At 34.7% G+C, this 25,326-nt stretch overlaps 2 protein-coding genes across 2 annotated transcripts in view; both read right to left on the minus strand.

The window, feature by feature from the left end:
* LOC137621652 (ankyrin repeat and BTB/POZ domain-containing protein 2) overlaps positions 1–25,326 on the minus strand; it is a 622,846-nt gene that overhangs the window by 172,884 nt on the left and 424,636 nt on the right. The window lies entirely within an intron of this gene.
* LOC137621360 (uncharacterized) overlaps positions 6,224–25,326 on the minus strand; it is a 47,084-nt gene continuing 27,981 nt past the window's right edge. Inside the window, exons 5-11 of the mRNA XM_068351659.1 lie at positions 14,020–14,181; positions 13,491–13,614; positions 12,897–13,021; positions 11,700–11,813; positions 11,097–11,242; positions 7,461–7,574; positions 6,224–6,355 (exon numbers count right to left, since the gene is read on the minus strand). Coding sequence (XP_068207760.1) covers positions 6,224–6,355; positions 7,461–7,574; positions 11,097–11,242; positions 11,700–11,813; positions 12,897–13,021; positions 13,491–13,614; positions 14,020–14,181 — 917 coding nt within the window. The remainder of the gene's footprint in view (positions 6,356–7,460; positions 7,575–11,096; positions 11,243–11,699; positions 11,814–12,896; positions 13,022–13,490; positions 13,615–14,019; positions 14,182–25,326) is intronic.

The following is a 25,326-nucleotide window of genomic DNA, read 5'->3' on the forward strand; positions in this document are numbered from 1 at the left end:
TTTCGGCGGGCAGCCTCGTCGAGTCAGCTCATGCGAGCGATCGACAGGGACGGCTTCCTCCGTCAGGCAAGCCCACGGAAGCCTCGTCCCCCTCGAAGGAAGACAACGGAGGACGGAAGCTCTCGCCTCAACGGCAGTGCCCATCCTCAGTCCACAACCTTGTGCGGAGGCGCCCGTCGGTACGCTTCGGTACCAAGAATAAGAAGTCTTCCTAGAGGTCGCCCAAGAAACCTAGCACCTCTTTGCCCTTGACGTCTCCAGGAGGAACGTCAGTTAGAGTTTCCCTACCACCTTCCCCTACCCAGAGTAGGGGACGAGGTAAGTCCGTTGCGGGGAAGAAGCCAGTGGTTCTTCCCTAGGAGTCTGTTCTTCATGATAGTGGGGTAGCAGATTCTTTCCAGGCAAGTGGTGGGCCTGAAGGTGAGGTTAGTGGGTGTCTTAGAGACGGTGCCCTGGTGCTCGCGGATCACGTCTCATCTGTTTTTCCCTTGTGGAGTAAAAATGTCCCTGTCTCTTCGCCCACTTCTTGGGCATGTTTTTCAGGTGTCTCCGCAGCTGAAGGCACCCTAGAGAAGGAAGACTCACCGTCGGCGGTTCCAGGAGAAGGCGCTCTCATTCCTGGTCCTGTTCCAGATCGCGACATGGAAGGAGGCCATCAAGGTCCCCGAGGAAGAAGCTCTGGAGGAGCACCTTTGGCATACAGAGACAGTCCTCCTAGAAGGGCCTCTGCCAGCCACAGATTGACCCTCGGAAGGACCCAAGGTCCTCGTCAAATAGGCGTAAGGCCCCGAAATAGACGACTCTTCCCGACCAGCGGTGGGAGTCACCGTTTCGGCAGGCAGCCTCGTCGAGTCAGCTCATGCGAGCGATCGACAGGGACGACTTCCTCCGTCGGGCAAGCCCACAGAAGCCTCGTCCCCCTCGAAGGAAGACAACGGAGGACGGAAGCTCTCACCTCCACGGCAGTGCCCATCCTCAGTCCACAACCTTGTGCGGAGGCGCCCGTCGGTACAGCTCATCGACCCCAGACGGACGACGCGGTCTGCAACACTGAGAGCGTGCCAACGGAGGACTCCGCTTATAGGACGGAGGCCCTCGCCGCCACGGCAATGCCCGTCCTAACGGAGGACTCCGCCTATAGGACAGAGGCCCTCGCCAACACGGCAATGCCCGTCCTAACGGAGGACTCCGCCTATAGGACTGAGGCCCTCGCCACCACGGCAATGCCCATCGTAACGGAGGACTCGGCCTATAGGATGGAGGCCTCGCCACCACGGCAATTCCCGTCCTGAGTAAGCTCAAAGACCTGACTACAATCACGGGCTCTGTGGTGAGGCTCTCCGGGGCAGCCTCGACGAGTCAGCCCGTGGAAGTTATCGTCGTGCTCGGATCCCTCCGTCGAACACCTCCACGGAGGAGCCTGTATCCTTGTCGAAGACTCGACAAATGACGGAGGCACCCGTCTCTCCTGAAAGGCTTAACCGCGAGACTCGTCAGAGCGGAGGTGCCCGTGTTGACTCTACACGTGCACGGATCCCTCCGTCGAACTCCTCCACGGAGGAGCCCGTCCCATTATCGAAGGCTCGGAAAGTGTCAGAGGCGCCCGTCTCTCCAGAAGGTCTTAGCCGCGGGTCCCGTCAGAGCGGAGGTGCCCGTGATGAATCTACACCCCTTCGCCGGACAGAGGACGTAGATGGGGACGTGGATCTTGGAGCGCTGGAGGACTCCGCTTATAGGAGGGTGATCTCCTTATAAAGAGTCACAATAAATTGAGGAGCCACTACCTCAGGAAGAAGATGTCTGGCACTCTGGCCTTAACAGGATTATGGAGGAGCCTGTCCAGAAGAAGTCATCTTTGGCTCTTCCCGAGGCGAGGGACGTAAAGTTGGGGCGCGCCCATATTGATAAGGTGGTCACCCGCAATAGGGTCATAGTTCGGCCAAACTGCTACAGGGCCTGAAATCACAAAGCAAGTATTATGCTTTAGACGGACGTCCACATGGGGCTAGCAAGCTAGAGGACGTCCTAGAAGTGTTAGGACAAGGTGCCCCGGAAGACGGCGTCTGCCGCGCCCATTTTCTTTTCACAATCCGAGTCCATCATGATGGAGGAGATGTCCTAGGATCTCGTGAATGTCGCCTCATGGTTGGACTGGTGGGTTACTACTTTAGTAGGTACCCAGATCGCGACGGACTCTTTGGAACCTACCAAGCGAGAAGCCCTAAAGGAATTGGTCGGATCGGGCTGCCGTGCCCTTAAGTTTCTCACGTTCCAGGCCTTGGCATTATCTGCGAACTGGGTCTTGAGAAGAAGAGACTCGGTCCTGAAGAACCTTTCCAAGAAGTTGCGGAGAAACTGGCTAAGAAGAAAGATACCATCGTGCCGAAGGCTCAATCGGCGAGGAGAGCGGTATTTAGAAGGCCTGTATCTGAGGCGCCTGCTAGTTCTCGGCCTTCCCCAACTCAAGTGAGGAGAGTACCTTCGACATCACAGTGGGCTCAGTCAGCGAATCCCTCCCGAAGGGGAACCAATTCAGCCCCTTCCACCTATAGGAATTCCTTCTCTTCAGCCAGGAGAGGCCGTTCAGGACGTTGCTCCCGTAGAAGGTAGTGTGGGAGGCCCCCCTCCCCTGCCCAAGCCTCAGGTAGGGGGATGCCTCAGACTATTTTGGCAAGCATGGAAACTCCACGGGGCAGAACCGTGGACGGTAACTGGTTGGAAAGAGGGCTACATGCTCCCTTTTCTAGAAGTTCCACCTCCCTTGATTCCAGCAAGCCAGGCAGAGTGGTTGGCCCCCAAAGACCCCTGAAGAGAGCAACCTTGGAGGAAGAAGTCTCCATAATGTTGGAGAAGGGAGCAATGGAGACTGTTCATCTTCCGGGTCCGGGGTTCTACAGTCGACTCTTCCTGGTAGAGAAAACAACGGGAAGTTGGAGACCAGGGATAGACCTGTCAGCCCTCAACAAATTCATTCGGAAAACGCATTTCAAGATGGACACCCCAAGAACGGTCAATTTTTGCCTTTGAACACCCCCTCACCATTAACATGAGTTATTTACGTTATCTACTGCATGGTTGCAGCCATTTTAATATCCGTGCTGTTCTGTGTCTTTTCTTTTGATTTCCGTTTGTACAAGACCAATAAGATATATTGAGTTTCGATAACTTTCTTCCATGTATTCATTTTTTTTCGAGCAAGGGATTTCAATTCTATCATTAACCATACTCTTTTATCGGAACTTGTGAATAGCATGAACATCTATACAATGTCGTAACAGTTTAATTTCCATTATGTAGGCTAACTTGGAAACCTACTGAAATAAGCATTTGGTTTTGAATAGTCATATTGTGTCAAGTTTTCTAGTTGGTAATCTCTCATTAAAACTTCAGTAAGGAGTATGGACAAAAAACGATATTTGATGAGTTGGACTGAGCGATTTGAACTTTTATTCATCAATTTGCCAGTGTTTGTATCCACCAGTTTCATAGTTGCATATTTACATTGGATCGTTGCTGTTCTACGATTTCTGTTTTCGTTTATCACGTATGTATTCTGTTGTTTACATAAGAGGTTTTTTCTATTACACAACACGTCTGAACTTACTTTGGTCAACCTTCGTTCCTCCTTATAATCTATCTACGGAACATTTAACCCAGCTTCTATAAATGCAATCTAATCCTTTCCCATATTCAAGAAATCTAAAAATGCAATGTGACCCTTTCCAATTTTGCTCAAACTCTACACTGTAGCCTATATACAATCCAGTACTTTCGCTTTCTTCAAAAGTTCTATAAATGCTATCCAATCCTTCCCTATTGTACTCAGACTCTGTTAATACTATCCAACCCTATCCCATGATGCCCAGATTCTATAGATTAAATCTTACACTTTTCCATTCTTCACAATTTCTACAAATGCAACCCAACCCTTTTCCATTCCTCCCAATATTCTATAAATGCAATCCACTCCTTTCCTGTTTGTCCAAATTCTGTAAACGAAATCCAAACCTTCACACACTGTCCAAATTCTATAATGCAACCCAATCATTTCATATTCTGCTCAAGTTCTATGTATACATTGCAAATCCCATCCAATCCTTTCCAAGTCGGGCCAAATTCTCTTAAATGCAACCTACTCCTTTCTCATTCTGCCCAAGTTCTGTTAAGGCAATCCAACCCTTTCCCATTCTATCCAAAATTCTATAAATGTAATCGAATCCTTTCCAATACTGCCTGAAATCCATTAATGTGGTTCAATTCTTTTTGTCGCCCAAATTCTATCAGTGCCATTCAATCCTCTCCCGTTCTGCCCAAATTCTATAAATGCAATGCAGTCCTTTCCCATTCTTTCCTGGTCTTCGCTACACATGAATTTTTATCACAGAGCTGCAAACACACACACACACACACACACATATATATATATATATATATATATATATATATATATATATATATATATATATATATACTTATATATATGTATATACATATACGTATACATATATTATATATATATGTATGTATATATATATATATATATATATATATATATATATATATATATATATATATATATATAATATATATATATATATATTTATATACAATATATATATACCTATACACACACACACACACACATATATATATATATATATATATATATATATATATATATATACACACAATTAGTGGAGAGAGAGAGAGAGAGAGAGAGAGAGAGAGAGAGAGAGAGAGAGAGAGAGAGAGAGAGAGAGAGAGAGAGAGAGAGAAAATTGATTGTATGTCAGTTTTTAGAGGGCTTTTCTCTTTCTTTATATTTTGAAGGATTTTCAATGAAACCAGCATTATGCATTCTTTGATTTATGGAGTACATAACAATTATTCAGTACATAACAACATAACAATTATACAGTACATAACATAATTATACTGTACATAACAACATAACAATCAAACAGTAAGTACTAAAATTTGTAGCATAAATAAACACAATATTAAAACTAAATATAAATGTTTCATAAATAAGATTAGAAAAGATTTAACGTTACCTTACGTACAAGTTTATTCTATTACATTTGACGGATAAGATTATACCGTGTAGCACAGCGAACACATTCATCTAGTTTCATGATATGGATATGAGGATTTGAATACCAAATCACTCGAAATTAAGGATGACCAATTGGTAAAGAAACGGTTTAACACTTAAATGAATATAGTTATAAGATAAAGAAAAAAGCATACTTTTAATGTTATCTTTGAAATGAGTATTATAATATTTGGCCTTTGGATAGTAAGGGTTTGAGAAGTTCCGCTCCCCCATCATCTTTCGACTCGCACTTACATTTCCAAATGTTAATTATTGTCTTCCCTTATTCATACCTATTACTCTCACAAAGGACTAGATTTCAGTAGATATTTTCTAGAGCATATTATATGAACCCTTTGAAATAAATAATAAGAATTTGATTCCTCTCTGATCTTAAACATCTATTAAAATGAAGTGGAATTTATAATTTTCGAGTTATTGTGCATATGGTCTGATTTGCAATCTGTCCTAAGTATTTCTGGCGAGATTTTCAATTGTGGTTTTTTTTGCTTGAACGTATAATTGACAATAGTCTTTTTTGTTTTTATCGTTTTGTTTTGGGTTAAACCCCACCTTTATTTCTTTTGGATTATAAAAAAGAATTAGTAGTTCCATCCAGTCAGCATTTGTAACCCGCCAAAAAATATTTGGGTAAATATTGGAGATATCGGAAAAGCGAGTAACCCAGTACTTATATCTCAAACCTGAGAGTTACAGAGGTAACACGTAACACCGCCTATTGAAAGATGGATGTTGGAGGCGTTAGGAGAGAACTCCAGTGGTAGGAGCCAAGTAAAAAGATAGGATGCCATTCTTCTATTCTACGGCACTTTGCATTTTGACTGTTATGACTCTATTTCAGTTTAGGTTAAGAGCATCTGGTTGGCAGTCGCGTTGGCCATGGTGTGAAAAATCCAAATAATCATCAAAATATTGGGACTTTAGGTTTCATTGCTCATATCGTATAAGGTTATCATAATAGATAAGTATTAGATATTATATATATATATATATATATATATATATATATATATATATATATATATACATATACATACAAACATACAGTATATATATTTGTGTGTGTGTATTTGTAATCCTGATCTTTCCTTCCATTATCTTCTAGATTTAACATTTATTCTGAGAAAAAAAGATGTTTGGGGTTCTGTATGGATTTGATGACGACCCGACATGTTTGTTTGAAGCATCCTCAAATTCGACGAAGAAGTACTGTAGGCCTCCCGTTACTGTGTATTGTTGCTGAAATGATGATAAGTGAATTAGACCCTCTTTTAAGAACATTTAGTGAAAGAAATGTCTGTATCAGCATAATTTTTGTACTATCACACAATTTCCAGCATAGTTTTATTTTCCGTGTGGCATAACTGGTTTAATAGTGTTCATGTAATAATTTTGGTATTGATATGTTAATATTTACTGTAGTGATCGCATAAGTATCAATATATTATTCCTGGTATTACCACTGATTAAGTGGTTGTTGAGCATTCAAATAATCTAGACAGGGAAAATTTCAAGATTCGGAGAAAATTATATATACAGTACCAGAGAAGGCCGTAGATACTTGCTAAATATAAACATGTTAGAAATAAAGCGGAAAACAAGTTTTATTTTCTTACAATGCCCAAGTATGAACAATTAGCCATGGCATTTGTATCCCAGAAGCTGAAGTTTGTTCCTATTCATTCTTAATAAAAGAGATGACCTATTATAATTATTGACTTACAAAAGGGTAAACTAAATGTAAAGAACTTGGTCAGATAAAGAGGAAGTAATTGATCGAGAAGGCTTCATAGTAAAAGGTAGTTAGCAATGCAATGAAGACAGAGGATCTCCAGTTCCATTTATAGGGGTACCCCACAACCCTAGTAAGTGGTACCCTTCACTGGGTAGAGAAAGTGAAATGATGCATTCTGGTTATAAACACACAATACATGCTGTGTGAAAGACGTAGTCGACATGTTTATCAAATAAGGGTGCAAGTATTATTCTTACGCGTAGCAGGAAATGTAGAAGTGTCCAAAAGTGAGCTATTTATTATTATTGTTATTATTAATATTATTATTATCATTATTATTACTAAACGTGAAGTTAAATTCTTACTCCTTAAATATATATAGTAAATGTGCCTAGTTTGAAGCTTTAAAGGACACTATCTCTCTCTCTCTCTCTCTCTCTCTATATATATATATATATATAGAGAGAGAGAGAGAGAGATATTTTATATATATATATACATTATATATATATATATATATATATATATATATATATATATATATATATATGCATTCTATTTATCTGTACCAGAGAAAGAAGAAAAAACAATTATATTTCATATACTCACAGATGCAGATGGGGGTATAGTTGTACAAGCCACTTTCAAACTTGGAGGATTTCCAGGGCGCTCGAAATAGTCGCTACATTTGGGCTTGAACGCGATTGTTTCGAAGTAGGTGAACTGTTTGGGTGATAGAACATGGTTAAATTGGTTCTTTGTCTCTATTAGAATATATTTTAAATCTGTTGGCAAGAAAGGTTGTACAAACATGCACAAATACATATTACTCAGAAGGGTCTCGTTTGTAATTTCAAGAAGATTCTGAGGACTGTGAAATAGTACAGATGTGTTAGTTCATTGATTGTATAGTTAAGACTGAGTATTGGATGACTGAATACGAATGAGAATGAAAGGGAATCATTATTGTAGAGGGAATTTTTGTCTTGCTTAGTCTAAAGTACTTGAAATTTTGCTAAATTATTTGAAGGTAAATGTTGGTGACAGGGAAGGATGTGGTGTGTTGGTGGGTATAATTTCTGAAAAAAAACTGTGAATGGGGTGTTTTGTGGAAACGTTTTCTTAGAAGACGTTAATTTTTATTAAAGTAAGGTATCCCAAGAAGAATGCAAATAAGTTTAGGAAAGCAAAAATACGAGAAATTGTGTTAGTACAGAGTAAGTTGAAGGATGTAATGTTGAGCTGAGATGTGGCTGGAGAGATATTTTATGATTATTCTGTTGAAGCGAAAGAAAAGAGAAGCCAGTCAGATAGGAATGTGTGAAAATGTGGATGTAAATGTTATTGAGACAAGCAAGTTTGACTGGAAGGAGGGAGACCATTTATGGGGAAAATGGCATGTAGGGGGCTAAGTGCCGTTTGTACACCTCAGGTGGTGCTCTGCAGGCATTACATAAGGGTCTTTGCAGCGTCCTTTCGACCCCTAGCTGTTGACACTTTTTAGCCTCCTATTATATATATCTGTCCCTGCTTCTTTGTTTCATCTTGCTATCTGGCCTCTTAACTTCTTCACACGGCAACTGCTGGTTTTTCCCCCTGTTGCATATGGGGATGCTGAGTGGCCTCCCAGCCCACAGTGGCAGGCCTTAAGGGCCCAAATTTATAAATCCAAAATCAAATCCATGAACTAAGGACAAGGCTAGAATGGGATTTGGAGGGAGTAGATAAAGAGTTCATAGATCTGTATGATGAGATTAAAGGAAATTGTATGGTGTTAGAGGACAGAAAGAGGAAACAAAGATACGGTGTTTGGATGCGGAAATCTGTAAAGGGTTTAGTGAAAGGAAAAGGATTAAATGAAGTGCATTTGCGTGATGTGAGAGAGGAGTATGGACAGCGTAGGAGAGGATGGATAAGTTCGTCAAGAAGAAAGTGATTGAAAAATAAGACAGTGAAAATATATTGGAGATGGCAAAGACATGATTCTAAAAAGCAGTTCAGCAGTGGGTTTGGTGCAGAGAGAAAGGTTGATAAATGAATATTATCAGAATAAAAGAAGCAAGTGGTGAGATACATTCCTGTTTCTACTAAGTGTTTTGAAGGATAAGGGATGATGCACAAGTTTAAAGGAATAGCGAATGGCTAAGAGTGACTAGAAGGTGTAGGAAAGTCTGTGAAAAGGTCTAGGAATATAAATATGTTGTATAAATGTGTTGAAGGCAACTATAAGATTTAAAGAACATTAATTAGTACGGAAGAGAAAGTGTTTGGTTAAAGCAGATGTCAGAATAGCTCATAAGGGAAGGATAGTGTGAGAGCTACACAAGGAAAGCATTGTGTATGGATCAGAGGATCTTCATGGAATAGATATTAGAGAATTGTAAATTAAAAGGAAAATAGAAAAATGTGGATAAAAAATGCTTATAATTGTATAGATTGACTTTTGAAGCGGTTTGATAATGTAAAGTGTAAAGGTAATGGGCTGAGAAATATTAAAAGCTATTATTATTACTTTAATAAGAATATCCTCCAATTCACTGAATTTATACCGACTAAATCTTAGAACATTAAATGATTTATATTTTGATAAAAGGAAAACGGATATGCAGACAAAAGTTCCATATTTTATAGGTATGGTAAGAACGTATCCTTCCTGTGTTTATATATATATATATATATATATATATATATATATATATATATATATATATATATATGTATATATATATATATATATATATATTTGGCTTTTGTAAAGGCCTTGGAACATGTGATGCCCATTTGACAATCTCAAATGCTGTTCAGAAATCCCTCGATTGTGGTTAGGAAGTTTGTATGATTGTCCTTGATTTTAGTGCCGCCTTTGACTGTGTTAACCATGAGGCCCTTGTTCTGTAGGGTGTAGGTGGGTCTTTTCTTAGCATCATAATTGAATTTTTAAGTAATAGATTACAAAGAGGCACCATAATGAGTATAGGCATGTGATACCTGGTGTTCCACAGTGTAGTGTTTTTAGCCCATTACTTTTCATACTATATGCACTTAATATGTGGTTTGGCCTAGAAAACAAGCACTGCAGATGATACCAGTCTCTTTGCCTCAATTTTTTTCTAAATAGATCTGGGGCTGATAAATACCTTAATAGATCTAACTAAAATTAGTGAATGTTGCAAATTATGGGGCATTAAGTTGAGCCCTTACAAAACTCTTTTGTGATTTTAAGGTCGAGGACAGTGGCATCTCAACTTTCAGATCCGTGCATTGATAATTTTCTTGAACTCTATACGACTTCTTTAAAATTCTAGGTGTGATTCTCGATTGCATATTTAATTTTAAGAAACACATTTGGTCGCTTTCGTCTTCAATTGCACAAGAATTTGCTTAGTTAGTCTTCTAATATTTTCGGTGAGCGATGTGTTCTGAAGAAATGTTTAATTCCTTCATTCTACCCTGTTTTGAATATTTTTCTCTTGTCTCGTCTGAATACCTCATCTTAATTTGTTGGACAAGAACTTGTGGGCTACCAAGTTTCTTATTCTTGATCGTCGTTCAGTTAGTTCTTTATGCATGTTGCATTCATATCTTCTCAGACTGTACCATCCTGTACATAGTGCTAGGTGTGCAGTTAATTCTAATACCCTCTCCACCATGAGGTTTAATACTACACAGTATTCTAGAGGTTTTATTCCTTCTGTTGTTAGGCTATGAAATGATCTCCATAATCGAACAGTTGAATCGATGAAATTTCGGAAGTTCAAATTTGCTGTGAATGTTTTTATGTTGAAAAGGTGACACATGTCTCTCTTCATAATTTATATTTGACAGATCTGTTTTAACGTTGTTGCTGATCTTAAAGTATTTAACATTATTAATTACTTCTCGTGTAGTTTATTTATTTCCTTTCCTCACTTGGTTATTTTCCCCTATTTTGAGCTCTTGGGCATGTAGCATCCTGTTTTTCCAACCAGAGTTGATATATATATATATAAATATATATATATATATATATATATATATATATATATATATATATATATACACACATACATACATATATATATATATATATATATATATATATATATATATATATATATGTATATATATAATAGCCTATATACATATATATTCCTAATATGAAGGAATGTTGCCAAAGGGTTAAATTTGAACAACATAATTATTTCATGTGACCAATTTAGTAACTTTGTAGTAGATTTATATTAAAAAGGGCAGAAATGTACTTACGCTGCAATACCCAGCTTCATATCTTAAGCAGATGGCATAGTCCTGCTTGTCGATATAGTACCAGTGAGTTGATGATGGATCCACGTTATTCCAGATTCCGATCTTTCCGCTTAATTCCCGATACCACTGACCACAACCTTCGGGTGCTGAAACGTTCATATGTTTTTATTTCTGTTTTACTTTGGCTAATTTTGTTTTAACATGGAAACAAGATTACTGTTTAAAATATGGATATGAAAAACAGCATCATTGATCAAAGTTCTGTATTTTATTTTAAACTTCCAGTCTTTGTATCTGTTTAATGAGGAATATTTTATGTTACTGTTAGATGGTTTTATGCATAGTTTTATCTCTTGTAAAAACGAGATAATGAAACAAAATTTTAGTAGATTTCGAACCCAATTGAATAATACACATTTGTTGCTCGTAAAATTTTCATCATTAACACATTTAATTTAGAGGTATATTCTGTAAATGCACAGTTAAGAATTAGCAACATGAACATATTTACATCTATTCTAAAGATCAATGTTAATTATTGTAATTCGAAAAAGTATTTTGTAAACGTTAAGAGGAAAGCTACCAAAATGAAAAACTCCTTACCAGATGTGTCAAATGTGTGTTGAGACACGTAAATCTCCCACTGTCTGTTTTGGTTTTTATTAGGGTCGGTGTGAAAGGTGAAGATTGCATAGGCGTCCGTTACATCTATGTAAACTGTAAGGATTTATTTCGTTAGTTGGTTGAACATTTAATCTCTCTCTCTCTCTCTCTCTCTCTCTCTCTCTCTCTCTCTCTCTCTCTCTCTCTCTCTCTCTCTCTCTCTCTCTCATATGCTTCTAATATCTTGAAGTGTATTTTTTGCAATAACTATTGTATAGTATGGAGACCACAGATTAATTGGGAAAGAATACGTACTAGTAAGTGATAGTTTGCTTTGTGAGGTAGGAATGTGCAAATTGTGCTTGGGAGGGGGGGGGGTATCAGTACATGGAGATCACTTGTTTGATATTTTAAGGAGTCTGTAGTTTTAGTGTGGAAGTAGAGATAGATAGTAGTACATTAGGATCACTTAGGGATTTTTGTAACGAGTGCATAGATTGTACGTGGATGTGGAGGTAGCTGTATTATTATTATTATTATTATTATTATTATTATTACTTTCTAAGCTACAAAACTAGTTGGAAAAGTAGGATGCTATAAGCCCAAGGGCTCCAACAGGGAAAGTAGCCCAGTGAGGAAGGGAAATAAGGAAAAACTACGAGAGAAGTTTAAAACTAATAACATCATTAAAATATTTTTTTTATATAAACCATACAAACATGAAAATAACAAGAGGAAGAGAAATAAGTTAGAATAGTGTCCCCGAGGGTACCCGCAAGCAAAGAGATGGGGATAAGTAACTTTTTAGATTTTAGTCTTTGTAATGAAAGTGTACGTAAAATTAGTTGTCATTTAGGAGTACGTTTCAGATCACGAGATATTAGAAGCTAAGAACTTCCCTGATTTCTTGATCAATTTTTGAAAAGGGATCCCACCATTATTTATTTATTTATTTATTAATTTATTATTATTTTTTTTAATCTACACTAGGTGGGTAGATTATTAGACCAAAGTACGCATATCATAGAAAGGTATTTTGTTCAGTGGAAAGCAGTTTTGTGGATTATTTTGAGGAATCAATGTTTTTTTTTATCTATGAAACACGTGGCTTTTAGACTGAATTATTCAAATTGATGCAATTTCAAGAGCTAGTAATACATACTGAGATATATATGAGAAGTAGAGTTTTATACTTACAATGGATATCTTTGCTCAGTCCACAGACCTTTTCAAATTTAGTATCTTGGTTAACTTCCATGTAATCATGCGAACAATCCCCGTTTTCTTCGACCTCATACATGTACAAGGTCTTCACGTCTAACCTGTAATTTATAAATCTGATGAAAAAGCAGCATGCCAAGTCCAAGTAGTACTTACACTTTTGAAAACTAAAACTTGATTTTAAGCACAATTTAGAATAGATAAAACAAACAAGTGTCCTTGTTTTTTCGTATTTTTAAAACCAGCAATAGAAATTTAGAGCAAAATCAGGAACAATTTGGAATCCTTTTGAGTTTAAGCTGAGTTGGGAAATGAGTGGCTATTATAATTATAATTATGATAACTAGCTAACATTCAACCCTAGTTGGAAAAGCAGGATGCTATAATTAATCCCAGCGGCTCCAACAGGGAAAAATAGTCTAATGAGGAAAGAAAATAAGGAAATAAGCAAATTACAGTAACAACATTAAAAAAGATCTTTCATATATAAACTATAAAAAGAGGCATATCAGCCTGTTCAACACAAAATTCAACATGGAAATGAGCTTGCCTATGATTACCGTTAATTACCTGAACTGGCGGACTTTACTGTTCATTCGTAATATGGTGTAGGTGATATGGACTCCTTCATTGAACTCGCTTTTGTATATACGCGTGTTGTTTCCAAACGCGACACCGTTTTCCAGGGCTGTGACTGGAATGACATTAAAGTGATTTATTTTTATCTTTTTTTTCAACTAGTGCATAGTTTAGCTAGTTATATATGTTCGTATATGGCGATGATAACCTATTTCTGTATTTTTCATACAATTGACGACAATAACCAAATAGCATTTGAGTATAGAACATCTCGGTGGTCTTCACTAACTTAGATAACTTATATTTGTATAGAGCCAAAGATTGGGTTAATAGATAACACATACAAGATATATATATATATATATATATATATATATAAATATATATGTATATATATACATATACATACATACATACATATATATATATATATATATATATATATATATATATATATATATATATATATATATATAATGTCCATCATGACCACCTTTGTGGTTTCGGCTATGACACTTACTAACACAGCAGACCCCGAAGCCCTGACCGCAGATTCCATAGGCGCTTCCACCCTTCTTGAAGCACTCGAACTTGGCCATGCATGTCCCGAACTGACCGTTACCCGCGTCGCACTTGCCGTTGAGCAGTTTGACCAGCGTCAGGGGGGAGAGAGGAAAGCCGCCTGCGAAAGAGTGAAGGATTATTATTATTATTATTATTATTATTATTATTATTAGTTCACCAAACGTTCAGCTGGGCTCCATAGAAGAGTTGGAAGACCCAGGTCTACATGGCTGAGGATTATGAAGCGTGAAGTAGGAGATGATGAATGGAGAAGTATACAATCAAAAGCTCAAGATAGAGACGACCGGCGAAATCTAACCGAGAACTTTTGCTTCAATAGGCGTAGGAGATGGTGATTATTATTATTATTATTATTATTATTATTATTATTATTATTATTATTATCATTATTATTAACTAAGCTACAGCCTTAGTTTAAAAAAACAAGATGCTATATGCCCTATAAGAGTTCCAACGGAAAATAGCCCTGTGAGGAAAGGAAACCAGCAAATAAATAAACTACAGGAGAGATAATGAACCATTAAAATATTTTAAGAACAGTAACATATAAATAAATCTTTCATATATAAATTATAAAAGGAGACTTATGTCAGCCAGTTCAACGTAAAAACATTCGTTGCAAGTTTAAACTTTTGAAGTTCCACTGATTCAACTACTTGATTGGGAAGATCATTCCACAACTTGGTTACAGATTTTGAATAGTTTTGTGTTCTTAGATCCTGAACTTGTTTTTGTGATTGTGATGTGTTGATGGATTTTTATTGGTTGTTTATCTTGTATAGGATCACCTGTTTATAATTGTGGCGCGTTTCAACTTTAGTATATTATTAGTATATTGTTATTTATTTTAGTAAATTGCTGTTTATTTTTCCCGGCATTTTCATCATCTTGTCTTTATTATTATTGTTAAAATTATTAAGATTATTATGAAAAATATTAATTATCAAAATTATTAAAATTATTATCAAAATTATTGAAATTATTATCAAAATCATTAAGATTATTATTAGAATTATTAAAATTAATATGTTTAAAATTATTAGAATTAATATGGTGAGGATGCGCTTGGGAAAGGGGTATGGTTTGTAGCATTTTGCATTTGGTGTACATGATATAAAACACTTGAAATATCACAAATATTAAATTACCCATTACGCACAGTAAAAAAAAAGTTTTCTCTTTCATGTTGTAACAACTATGACATCACAGAAATGATAGGACACAGTTTTGTTATATCCCTGGAAATGAAAATCCCTGTGCAAATTTATGAACTCGCGTAATTATATCCAAAATATTGCGAGCACGCATGCGTGTCCCTTCGTGTAAAAAATGATGGACGTTAGTATTCAGTGTGAGGATAATTTAGATAAGATTTTGAACTTGCATTTGTGGAGGCTATATTCTTTTCAAGGTAAAGAAGAATTCGGTAGCGTTATACACAAGCGCGCGCACACACATTATATCTATCTATCCCCGTTTATACTGTATATATTTATATGTATATGTAAAGTAGGAGATTATGAATGGAGAAGTATTGAATTAGAAGCTCACGATGAAAATGATTGGCGAAATCTAACCGAGGCCCTTTTGCGTCAATGGGCGTAGGAGTAGATGATGATGATATATATATATATATATATATATATATATATATATATATATTAGGCCTATATATATATATATATATATATATACAGGTATATATATATATATATATATATATATATATATATACCTGTGTATATATATATATATATATATATATATATATATATATATATATATATATATATATATATTTTCATCATCATCATCGACCGGTACTAGTCCACTGCAGAACAAAGGTCTATGACATGTTCTTCCACTCCCGTCTGTTTATTGTTTTCTTATGCCAATCCACACCCGCGAACTTTCATAGTTCGTTAATCCATAGTCATCTCTTCCTTCCCCTGCTTCTTTTGCAATCTCTAGGGACTCATTCTATTATTCTCATTATATGTCCTGCCCATGTCCATTTCTTTTTCTTACATAACGTTAGAATATCCTTTACTTACGTTTACTCTGGTATCCATATTAGCGTTATTACCATCATTATTCTTTCCATACCACCTAGCGTTGTAACTAGCCTATGTTTTAAGGCTTAAGTAAGGCTCCAAGTTTCAGATGCATAAGTTAAGACTGGCTAGACCATCTGATTAAATACTTATCTTTTTAGAGAAAGAGTCATTTTACGTTCCATAATCTCATTTTGGTTACCAAATGCTCTCCTTCCCATGCTTATCCTTTTTTTATAATTTAGATCTCGTGTCCTGGGGAAACACTTATTTTCTGTCATAAGTATGCACTGTATATTCATTAACAATCTCTTTATAACTGTTATTTGTTGTTTCTGCATTTTGATTGAACATTATCTTAATTTTTTCCCATTTATTTTCAGTCTTACATCCCTTCTTTCTCTATTAAAATCTTCTATAATCTTGGAATTCCTCTCATGATCCACGAAACAGAACTATGTTATCTGCAGATCTTATGTTGTTAAGTTATTCCCTATTAATATTAATCCCTACATTTTCCCATTTTTCAAAAACTTCTTGGCATGCTGTGAATAAATTAGGAGATGGGGTCTCCTTGTCTAACTGCTTTTTCAATCGGAATTTTCTCACTATCTTTTTGTAGCTTTAGGATTGCTGTACTTCCTGTATAGATATCTTCAAGGAGTAAACGAATTTTATGTTAGAAAATTTGAATATATATATATATTATATATATATATATATATATATATATATATATATATATATATATATATATATATATATATATAATCATCATCATCATCATCATCAACTCTTCCTACGCCTATTAACGCAAAGATCCTCAGTTAGAGAGAGAGAGAGAGAGAGAGAGAGAGAGAGAGAGAGAGAGAGAGAGAGAGAGCTAAATTAGTCCTGTTAGAAGAGTTAAACACTTATTGGATTGACGGCCACAAAGAAGCATGACGCTTTCAGCACATAAGCCCGTTGAACTTACATATAACAGGTATTGGACTTGCAACCTCACTCCAATATTCCATTAAGACTTTCTAAAAGACTGAAGGATAAATTTCCTTCGCCACACCAGGAAAAGAAAATGTGAAATTATATATTTATAGTGTATAAACATATACTGTATATATGTGTATATATAGGTATATATATGTGATAATGATAAGAAATACAACTCTTTTTATTGTTGTTTTAGAGAAACAAATACATTAACCATTCATGTTCGTCCGGTTTCCAACACCATATGGTATCTGGCTAGGGTCTACCTCATCTGCACATGTTGGAACAACTAATCTACAGGAATACCTAGTGGCCTTTATTTTTTAACTTTATATATTTCACCTTAGAATGTGTTTTTTTTATTGGGTATGTTCTGGATTTAAGTGATTTTAATGCTTCCTTAAATTTCAATCCGGTTTTCATTACTTATTTTTATCTTTAGACAATGAAAATATAAATGTGGGAGTAAAATACCAGTTTGAATATAGAGGTATTTTTTTCATTGTGTTTATGAAAATGTTACTTGACTTAAGGTACTGCTATATATTTTGTTATTATGTTTTGTTTCGTTGGTTTTTGTTATATTCTGAATTAGAAGAGGAAATCATATACAATCAGAATGTTGGTATAAATGATATTCATCCTTTTTTATCTTTTATATGTTATATATTGGATTAATGCTTATAAGTGATTAAAATTCTGTAATAAATTTCACTCCTATGCTTCAGTTTTCTTCTATCTTCTACCAATTTTGTATTTTAGATACATCGACAATTATTTTAGACTAAGATGTTGCTATGAATTTAATTTTAGCGTTTGTTCATCCTCGATTTTTCCTAGCTAATTTTGCTCTGTATTAAAGGAAATAGCACTCTTGTTCAAGAGAAGTTTCACACAAACACATACATATATATATATATATATATATATATATATATATATATATATATATATATATATATATATATATATATATATTTTCATACATATATATATATATATATATATAGTGTGTGTGTGTATTTGTGTGGTGGGAATATAGGCATATTTTTTTTCCCCGTATTTTATTCACTATGCACCGGGTTAATTTTAAAAATAGTCACGTTGCGCTAATTGATATTGTATAAGCAAACCTGCCAAAGGAGGTGATTTTTTTCTTATTAAAAAATGTTTAAATACGAAAGGGAAGAAAAACAATGAAAAGAAGCGAACATTTTAATAAAGAATAACAGCTTGTAGTTAAAAAGTTGGAATTAAATCCTAAAAGAAAGCGAAAGAAGAATCTCCCATTAAAATGTATATATTCATGAATTATCAAAGTATAAAGACCGGAAAAGGTTTTAGACTAAACGAGTTCTCTGAATTAGTTGAATGTTTGAACAGATAAGCGAGACGTTTTCCGATGCACAATTTGAATGGAAAAAGGTAAATATTTTGAGTTTTCGGAATTATTTTGGGAAGGAAGATGGTAAACCACCGTTTGAATAAAAGTTTTTGAAAATATTTATCTGATTTCGAGTTAATCCTGTCTGAGTCGTCAACTGATATTTATCCTGAATTTTATTAGTAAGTATGGAGATCGAGTTTGAGACCGACTATTAGAACATGAGAAGATTAATTTCTTTATCACATTTAAAGGAATATTTTTCGTTAGGGTCTATGATACCATTTATTATTGAACAGATAAACCGGGGTGGTGAGGTCACTTTTAGAAATAATTTATTTCGACCTTGTCAATATAAACCACTGTATGTATTGGAATCAAACATTAAAATAAGATGAATAGTTAAGTATTGATATAGAGGATAAGAATTATACTTAAAATATAGACGGAGTGTAAGTTTTTTGTAATATTTTTGGAAAAATATCTAGAAATTAAGGTTCATAATGAAAGAATCCATTGATATTTGAAGAGATATAAGGAAAATGTACGTTGGGATTTTGATAAGATAGAGAATGAAAGTTCTCATTGACATGATAAGGAAAACCAGAAAAAAAAAATTACCGTTGTTGAACGGGAAGTTCCATACAAAGAATATAAGAAGTAGGTAGGTAGGTAATTGTGGTTTCACCGACATTTGTCTTCTGGAAGACTCACGGTGGTCTCTTAAAATTTCAACGCCAGTCTTTCTTTTTTTGTCATTTTTTTTTTCTTCCTTTTCCCCCTCTAAGTCATATATGGGTTATTTCGCAGTGTTTTATAGCAGCGATTAAAAGTAGATTAATCTCGCGTTAAGTTTTTCTCTCGCGTCTTTTGACGTATCTACACGTCAGTGACCCATTTCCTGAGTTATTTGTCTGTAGGTTTTCTGAACTCCCATTTTTTTAGGTATAAATCAAATTATAATTAAATTTGAATAGTTTGGTACATCTTTTTATATAGTCGCCATATTATCTTAGGTTAAATTTTTCCTCTCACTTTTTGTAGGTATTTATTTAAACACATGTTACCTATTTCCCAGTTGTTTGTCTGTAGATTTGTTTAAATACTCGTTTTTTTAGTTATGATCAAATTGAGATTGAATTTTAATAATTGGGTGTATTAATGTACATTCTCTCCGTATGATACATTACTGTATATTCTCACCGTACGATACATTATTGTATATTCTCACCGTATGATACATTACTGTATATTCTCACCGTATGATACATTACTGTATATTCTCACCGTATGGTACATCCCTGTACATTCACACAGTACATGAGAATGAACTTGAGGATTTGCTTGTACTGTGTCCGTAAGTTAACCAAGCACCATTTATTAAACAACACACCACTAATTATCACCCCAAATAATTCATCTACGTCTGCGTAGATTACCTACGGGGTTTCCTGCTGTTTTGAAATGACGGCTTAACATCATTAGCCTAAATGAAACACTGAACAGCTGTTCCCATATACCATCTGATATTAATGCCTCAGAAGTTGCTGGGAATATTCGAAAATGTTTGTGTAGGCTACCCGATTAATATTAGTTTTCTTTTTCATATTTCTTATATCGTCATCATTGTCATTACCATGAAAACTTTTATGTTAATGCTAGTGAACGCCACCCGTCAAAAATGACGGTTAAATATTTAGATATGCACTCTCCCTCTCCCCTTACACGATGGACGGAGATAGCTTTGATCTTTTCTTGTGCATTTAGATTGATTTTATAAATTTTATGTTTTTATTTTATATCATAGTTTTAATGTGTTCATTTTAAATTTTCTGTTTTAAATATTTATCATACAGCTTATGCAATGTATTCTATTTTAGGTTCTGACGATGGACATAGATTTTCCGAAAGCTTAGCAATAAACATATATTATAACTGGTACTATTATCCATATTGAAACTCCGCTTTCCGCGGAATAAATCAATAGCCGATATATATATATATATATATATATATATATATATATATATATATATATATATATATATATAGTAAATTATATATGTACACACATATAAATAAATATATATATATATATATATACGTATATATATTCATATATATATATATTCATATATATATATATATATATATATATATATATTCATATATATATATATATATATATATATATATATATATATATATATATATATATATATATATATATGTATGTATGTGTGTATATATATATATATATATATATATATATTTATACATAAATATGTATATATATTCATATATATATGTATGTATGTATGTGTATATATATATATATATATATATATATATATATATATATATATATATATGCACACACGCACACACATATAGAGTCAGACACTTATTCTTTATTATATAGGAGATATAGATCTTTGATTGCTTTTGGTTTCTTAGATTATTTTTTATTTTATTTTCTGTTAAACATTGTTAATTTTCAATGATAGATTAACAAATTCATATTATTCATTCAATCATTCGCAGAAAGAAATTTCTATGATAGTTACCATTAATAATGGTAATGGTTTTACAAATTTTTGTTATAGTTACCATTAATTATGGTAATTATTTAATATAAGCAGAAGTCAGTGATCTGGGAAACGAAACCCAATGTTGGGGGAAAAAAATGGGAAAAATAGTCGGGTTAAACTCCGAAGGAGCAGAAATATCTTCGTAGGGGGTGACCGTAGGTATGGGACATGCAGCCCCCCCCCCAAAAAAAAAAAAAAAATATATATATATATATATATATATATATATATATATATATATTCTCTTTTTTTATCTTATACTAGTATACACGCACAGGTTATGAATATATATATATATATATATATATATATATATATATATATATATATATATATATATTATATATGTGTGCATATGTATATATTTATATATATATATATATATATTTATATATATATAAGAGAGAGAGAGAGAGAGAGAGAGAGAGAGAGAGAGAGAGAGAGAGATTTTCCGGTCACGCTCAGGCCTCCCTGTCTCTGGTAGGTGGAGAGATTAGGCATGCAGTGGTGAGAGGCGTCTGTGTTCTTATTTATCTAAGTATTTAGCCATCTTTTTAACGGATCTCGTACATTAGAAATATAGTTTGGTGAGCTAATTAATTTACCACCTCCACATAATCACAAATCTTGTTGAAGGCATCGATGCAACTGGGTTGACTGAGATTATCTGTATAAAGCTTTGATATTATTTAATCGACCTATCGGGATTATGATGCTAAGTATAGAACCACCAGGTAAAAGAAGAGGAAGACCTATGAGGATATTAATAAAAGATATGAGAGGAGGGTTAAGTAGATAGCAGTAAATCAAGACATGATCCGCTCTGGCGACCCCTGAATGGGAGAAACCGAAAGAAAAAGATGATGATTCATACTCCTATATACGGTGGTAAAAGCTTGAAGTCTCCTCCTAGGCGTCATACAAATGGTTGATGGTGATCCATAGAAATCGAGGAACACCGCCGTGGGCTGTTAATAAGCGTTTTTTAAGAAGTGAAAGAGGCAGGTTTCTGTTGTAATTACAGGAGGAGGAGGAGGAAAGGCCGAGTGCAGAAGTAGGTCTGTGACGTGTTTTTTTTTTTTTTTAATTGTTTGTCTCGCTTGCTGGTTTCGCGAGAAAGGAGGGGTTGGTTGGAAAGCGAGGGGATGCCAAGGTGTGCGTATACGTATGTGTATAGATGCCTTTGTATTGTTTACACATGTACTGATGTACTTGGCATTGTATTTCTTTGTTACATGGAAAACTCCGTTTCATTATGTCTTCTCTTATATGGCAATGTTTCAACATTTCCTGTTGTAGGGTTTGAATGTGTTTGATTTTATTGGACTAAAGGAAGCCACATTGTGAAATGGTCAATGTCATATGTGGATATTTATTTCAGTCTCCTTTCTTTTCTTTTCAGGTATTGCTATGTACATGGTTTTCTCCTCTTTTGAGCTGTTTATAATGTGTATCTGGTTATTTTTCCATCGAAATTATCTTTTTATAAGGTAATGTATATTTTTATTTTAACAGCCACTTGTGGTTGTTTTGGTTATTTGTACCGCTGCCTGTTTGATTCGAAAAGGTGTTATTTACCGAATGTTGTCTACGGTTTCTCTATGGTCACATACACTATTTATATAAGTTAATGTCTTCCCATTCCTCCATGTTCATATGGCAGAGGTAGTGTAAAAGTTATCAGCAGTTTTTTTTTTAACTGAAGGTAATGCATTTTATTATCTGTAAGCACATATCCTATATGTGGGCTAAATTGTAATGGATTATTCCTACAAACAGACCTTCATGAAGACACATCCTTAATGAGGTTGATTTTTCAATCATCTGTTGTTTTTGCAACTCTCTATCGGTGAATTTTTCGATCTGTTGCTTTCTAGAAGAACCTGGCTTCTTTGATAGAATTTTGCATCTGTTTATTCCTCTGAACACCTGTTTGCTATTTACTGAGGTATCTAATTAGCGATGAACAACACCTGCTATCTTTGTATGGGATTAAAGATTATCTGGGAATTCCTACTACTTAAATGCGTAGTGCATCATTGCCCTAATCGGTCTTGAGTGTATAGCCTATATTGTATCTGTGTTATATTTATATATTTGAGTCTTAGTTTTTAACTCATTTGCATAAGAACATTTAGTAGTGTTGAAATTTGCGTTACAGATTTATTGCATTTATAAAATTTGTTCAGTACAATTTGAATTATGATCTTTTTGAAAATTCTATGTTCCTCTCGGACTGTTCGAGTGACATCTGATTGACATCAAAAAAATCTTTCAAACAGTAATTATTTTTTTTTCTCTTGTGGTTTGTTTGACAGTAGAAATTTCTCTGTAGGTTGGAATTTTCTCTTGTGAAATTTGGTATGTAGAAAAATTACGTAAGTTTAGAATTTTCTTTCATGAGCTTAGGTTAACAAAAACATGTTTAATGTATTTTTTTATATTTTTTTACGGCAAGTTGAAGTTGGTCAAAATAAAGTAAATTTAGTTCCAGGAGACTTGTCAAAAGGTTTTTATATAGGTAGCTAGAACTATTCACCTGGAAAAATTAAATGCAAGACATGGAGAGAGAGAGAGAGAGAGAGAGAGAGAGAGAGAGAGAGAGAGAGAGAGAGAGAGAGAGAGAGAGAGAGAGAGAGAGAGAGAGAGAGAGAGAGAGAATATATCTTGAGATTTTCCTGGACAATAGAAAACTATTTCCAAAGAGGAATGGATGAAAAGATTTGAGTGATCAGGGAGAAAAAGAGTAACACGAGAAATTTTCCTATATAATAAAGATCAAGTCTCTCTCTCTCTCTCTCTCTCTCTCTCTCTCTCTCTCTCTCTCTCTCTCTCTCTCTCTATATATATATATATATATATATATATATATATATCTCTCTCTCTCTCTCTCTCTCTCTCTCTCTCTATATATATATATATATATATGTATGTATGTATGTATGTATGTATGTATATATATAATATTTCCGGTCGTGCTCATCTCTCCTTATCATTCGGGTAATGGAGGGAGGAGTAGCCATACCCTGATGAGAAGGGGGATGCGTGTGCAAGTGTGTGCATATCTATGTAAATATTAAATCGTCATTTTGTACGGGTCACGTACACTAGTCAATGGCATATTTGACATTCAAAGTATCCACGGCTTTCGATATCGGACCTTTTGGCCCAAATTCCATCGCTCTATATATTTTCAGGAGACGTTATTGCCTTTCCTTCGCTCTGCCTAACCTCCCTTTAATGACATTTCTGTGCCACTTCCCCATAATTCCAGACTATTCTTTTTTTTTATGGTGTATTGTCGCCCCAATTACATGTTTACTCGAGAAGGGACTGTATGGATGTGTCTGGTGATGGTAATTTACGGGTGCCTGTACGGGAGAGTTCTGACATGTCAATATTTCAATGTGGTCCGTTCTTGTTGACCAGTGTGTTTATTCCTACATATTTAGTTTTAAATTTTGCTATATTTATTCACTTATTAAGATCGAATAAATTTATCTACTAATTTATTTGTTCCCGCAATTTTCTGAATTTTTTATTGATTCACTTATTTCAAGTTTTTACGCATTTAATTTAGTACATATGAATATCTGAAAATCAGAAACCAATAGTACAGTTACACAAAACATCTGTTTTATGGTGACACCATAGTTTCATCTGGATGGATTGGTTCAATTCACGGCCCAATCAGTTTGTTCTTTACTTTATGGCAATTTTTCATTGTTAACTTTTCTCTTGGTAGTATCGTTTATAGACTACACTATTAAATTCATGCAAAGTGAGACATTTGATATATGATACTGTTTAAATTACAGGTTTCACTAAGATATTTGTTGTAAGGAATTATATTTTTATAACTAAAATAAGTGAGATTTGTGTATTGATATTTAAGTTTTGAACTTTGTAGAAATTAAATAGACATTTTAGAGGCCTTTTTAATGGAACACAAAAATTGTTTGTGCTTCATTTAGATAGTTTTAGATGCCTATACCAAGTATTTCTAAATTCCTTCTTGTAGACTCATCATCATCATCATCATCATCATCATCTCCTATGCCTATTGACACATAAATTTCACCAGTCGTCTCTATCTTGAGCTTTTAAATCAATACATCTCCATTCATAGTCTCTTACTTCACTCTTCATTTCTCAGCCATGTAGGCCTGGGTCTTCCAACTCTTCTAGTGCCTTGTGGAGCGCAGTTGAAAATTTTGTGAACT

The sequence above is a fragment of the Palaemon carinicauda genome, chromosome 28 (assembly GCF_036898095.1).
Source record: "Palaemon carinicauda isolate YSFRI2023 chromosome 28, ASM3689809v2, whole genome shotgun sequence".
NCBI lineage: Eukaryota > Metazoa > Arthropoda > Malacostraca > Decapoda > Palaemonidae > Palaemon > Palaemon carinicauda.